Raw genomic sequence first — 3,901 nt, 5'->3', positions numbered from 1 at the left:
TGTGTGGTGCGCAGGGTCCCCGGTAGGCGTCAGCAACTTCAACAGGGAGCCCATAGCCATGTGACTGAGGGCGCAATTTTTTTAAATTAATTAATTAATTTTGCAACAGCTAGGCAAAGAGAAATTCTTGCTCTGGCACTACCCTGGAAGACACAGCTATGGGGAACTTAAGACCTGAACTGAGGGAGAAGCCCAGGCATTGCTATTGGGGATGGTCGGGGCACAGCCTGGGCTTGTGAGGAGACCTAGGGTGGAGCTTCCTAGGAGTTGGTATTATCCCGCGTGCAGAAAAAGGGTGTGTGGTGGGGAGGAGGGTTGGGGAAGGAGGTGGAAAGGAACTGAGAAGATGAGCAAGGGACGTACCCTGTGTCACTTAATCCACTCACTTTCTACTCGGTCAGTCCGGACTTGTGCAAACTCTGTCTGCATTCTTTAGAAAATGAATCCGGTTTCCATTCACGCCAGGTCCTTGCGTATCTGCAGCGCGACGTGGGCTCTGCCCTCCCTCCCCCCACCCCCACCCCCACCCCCGCCTCTGCCTAGGGTGCGAATCCGAAACTCATCTCCTACCTCCTGCCCTCAAGAACTTCCCCAAGGTCTCCCCCACCTGAGCTCCCTCTGCAGGGATAGGTGGGAAATTCTTGGATTTCTTCCTGCAGTTCCTACGATGTTAGGGTCTAAATGGAGTTTTGGTTCCAGTGGTGTGGGGGTGTGCGGGTGCGTCCTTGCGCGTGCGTCCGTTCACGCGCTCGCGCGCAACCCTACCTGGGTCTCTCCGGGAAGCGGGAGGGGCTTTCATTGCATCCCGCCAGTCCGCCTGTCCCTCCCGCACCCCCAGCACTCCCCGCCGGCAGTGCGCCCGAGACCGGCCGCCAAATCTGATCTAATTGTCTCTGTGCTCCGACGAGGCTGGCCTGGCCTGAGAGGGTTGGAGCCTTTGCTGTGTGGGACCAGGATCCGGTCAGGGAACCGGCTGGGGGAGACGGAGGGGCCAGCACGGCCACAAGAGGCCGGCAGAGGAAGCGGGAGGTGGAGACAAAGGAGCAGAGAGAAGGGGTCAGGGGCGCTCCCCCCCTGCTGGACTGGGGGTACCCGAGGAGGAGGCAAACTCGCAGTCCCTGCAGGAAACAGTGTTTACAAGGTAACCATGCACTTTATTAATTTTCAAATCATAAATCCCCCCGCAATGTCCAGGTAAGCCATTAGCACTTGAACAATTGGAGTCAGGTCCCTGCCTCAAAATAATAGTATCAACTGATAACAAAGTCGGTCAACTGAGTCCTATAAATAGGGCGTATTTGAAAATACCTTCCAAAAAGTCAGGCAATAATCCAGCGCTAGAACTGAACCCACATAAATCTGTGCCTAAGCCCATGACGATTAAAATCAAAACACTTTGTAGGGAACCTTTGTAAAATTCTCATGAAGAAAGAAACGATAGACTTAGATTGGATTTTAATTTTTTTTAATTATTTCATTTACTTGGTTTTACACACAGGGTGAGGGAGGGAGAAGGAGCCAGAGGGATACATCCTTGTACAAGAGAAACACGGGTGGGCTGCCTCCTGTACGCCCCCACGTGGCCCTCGACCCAGGCATGGGCCCTGACTGCGAATCAAACGGGCCACCCATCAGTTCCCAGGCAGGCTCTCAATCCACTGAGCAACAACCAGCAAGAGCTGAGTGTGATACTTAGACTGTAAATCTCAGCAGCGGACCTCTAACTCCCAAAGTTAGAGAAATACAAGTGGATTCACGCTGCACCAGAGTAACCCACCACCAAGCCCCGCCAGCCCTGCTTCCCGCACCCGCCTGGGCCCACGGTGCTGGAACAGACACCCTGGTCGCCTCTGGTCCCACGGGGTCTGGAGGACTTCGCTGGGACAGATGCCCCGTTAGACCCAGGGACATCCTGGGGTCAGAGTCCTTCCCATCCACAGAGTCCATTCCTTGGTTCCCAGATGGAGGAGGCGAGGAGGAGGGTCCCTCTAACGGGTCTCACAGGGACAGCAGATCCAGGAGATCAATGTCTGGCCAGAGATCCCCGTCGTTTGAGTCCTCAAGACTGACTGGGACCTCGGCTGGAGCTGGAACTGGAGCTGGAGATGCAGCTGGAGCGGCTGCGCCGGGGACCGGATTCTGGGCGTCCTGGGCAGGAGCCCCCCAGGCCTGCAGGGGGCTGGAGGCACTGGATTCCGCTGCTGCAATGCCTCCCAAGGGGTTGTGGAAACCTGAGCCCCCAGGAAGCATAGAGCTGCCGGAGGACTCGGGATCCTCGGGAAACAATAGGTCCCAAAGGGACTCCAAGTCCTCAGTGAACCCAGGACCCGAGGGCAATACCGGGTCCTCGGCGAACCCAGGACCCAAGGACAATACCGGGTCCTCGACGAAACCAGGACCCGAGGGCTGTACTGGGTCCTCAGTGAACCAAGGTGGCGAGGGCAGTACCAGCTCATCTAGCAACCCAGGTCCCACTGCAGCAGGTGCGGCCCTGTGTTCTCCTGGGCTCAGGGACGAGGCACGGGCTTTCGAGCCAGGCTGCCTGGTTCTGGTTCCTCCCTGCAGCCTAGTCTGTTTGGCCCGGCGGTTCTTGAACCACACCTGGGGTGAGAGGGGACGGGAGCAAGTGTAAGAGGACAGGAGCTTGCAGCACCCACTTTTGCCCAGGGGTGAGGCGGCCCAGGTGAGGAGGGCCACGTGGCCTCACACATCTCCCTCCCCCCACAACCCAGCTTTTGGCTCCTGGGTTCAGTGGCCACAGGCGGGGACACCCAGGGGCCAGGACGCGGTCTGCCCCAGAGCACCCCGGGTTCAGAGAGGCCCTGAGGCCCAGGCATGGGGAGACTCCGGGGCATCGCTTTGGGGATAATTGCGTTGGCCGGTTTGCACCACACAGGGTGAGGTGGGCTCGGGGCTGGGCCCTGGGTCCACACGGGTGATCCCTTGCTATCGGGGTGACCCCGGGCAGCACTGGGCTCTCTGGCCCCTCATCCGCCCCACCTGCGGCCCAGAGGGAGGGCAGGCGGCCTGTGGTCTCCAAGCCGTGGGATTGGGTTGGGAGGTACCTGCACTTGCTGTTCCTGGAGGTTCAGCCTGGCCGCCAGGGTCTCGCGCTCTTCGTAGGACGGGTAATGGTTGTTCTGGAAGAACCTCTCCAGCTCATCCCGCTGTACCACGCTGTACACCGAGCGCTGCCGTCGCTGCCGCTTTGGGGGCCTTAGGGGCAGCGAGAAGCCTGGAGGAAGAGGAAAATGGTGTCAAAAGAGCCTCACAGACAGTCCCCAGGTAACCCCACCTGGGCCAGGCCCTTGACAGCAGGTGAGGATGGGAGTGGGGGCCGAGGCCAAGGTCGGGGCCGCGCTGTGGGTGCAGCCTGGCATCCAGACCAGCCGCCCAGACCCTCCACCTTCCTGACCCGGCCCCTCACCCGTCTACGCCTCAGTCTCCACATCTTCAAAATGGGCACAAGAACAGCGCCCGCAGCCCGCACAAGCATGCGGGGACCCAGGCTCACGCAGCCTGGCGCCAGGTGGTTCCCGCCTCACCTGCTTCACCACCCTCCACTCGCTGCAGGGAGCCACCCGCACTTGCAGGAGGCTGCGGGTGCCAGGCCCTATTCTCATCACGCTGCTCCCAAATATCCTTCCAGCCCCAAACTCACTAGGCCCTCCCAGACAAGGGGTCCTCTTCTGCACGCCCAAGAGCCCGCTGGCACAGCCTCGGCCCTCCGCCTCTTCTCCCTTCCTGCCTCGGTGGGTCCAGACTCACCCTCCCAAGACCTGGGTTCTTGCATCCTGGATGCTGCTGAGTCTGCCGTGTTTGATGCTCTGTCTTCCAGGTCTGGGCTTTAAATACCCCCGAGTGGGACCTCAGGGTCCTCGGAAACCACCTTCACCCTTGG

The 3,901-nt window shown here is 59.6% G+C and overlaps 1 protein-coding gene across 1 annotated transcript; it reads right to left on the bottom strand.

Moving 5' to 3' along the window:
- Nucleotides 1-1,998: 1,998 nt before the first annotated feature.
- Nucleotides 1,999-3,623, bottom strand: LOC139440649 (tetrapeptide repeat homeobox protein 2-like). The gene is made up of 3 exons (XM_071220506.1): nt 3,515-3,623; nt 3,066-3,235; nt 1,999-2,601 (listed from the first exon to the last, which is right to left on the bottom strand). The coding sequence occupies exons 1-3, from the start codon at nt 3,621-3,623 to the stop codon at nt 1,999-2,001; spliced, it is 882 nt and encodes a 293-aa protein (XP_071076607.1).
- Between the last annotated feature and the right edge of the window lie 278 nt (nt 3,624-3,901).

This window comes from Desmodus rotundus, unplaced genomic scaffold, assembly GCF_022682495.2.
Source record: "Desmodus rotundus isolate HL8 unplaced genomic scaffold, HLdesRot8A.1 manual_scaffold_91, whole genome shotgun sequence".
In the NCBI taxonomy this organism is placed as follows: Eukaryota; Metazoa; Chordata; class Mammalia; order Chiroptera; family Phyllostomidae; genus Desmodus; species Desmodus rotundus.
Note: the sequence above shows the minus strand (reverse complement) of the source record. Positions and strands in the feature narration are given on the sequence as shown.

Coding starts and splice junctions, on each gene's coding strand:
- LOC139440649 (XM_071220506.1), bottom strand. CDS start 3,623: ATGAGAATAGGGCCTGGCACCCGCAGCCTCCTGCAAGTGCGGGTGGCT. Junction 3,236..3,514: donor ACCACCTGGCGCCAGGCTGC/GTGAGCCTGGGT, acceptor CTCTTCCTCCAG/GCTTCTCGCTGCCCCTAAGG. Junction 2,602..3,065: donor TCCAGGAACAGCAAGTGCAG/GTACCTCCCAAC, acceptor CTCTCACCCCAG/GTGTGGTTCAAGAACCGCCG.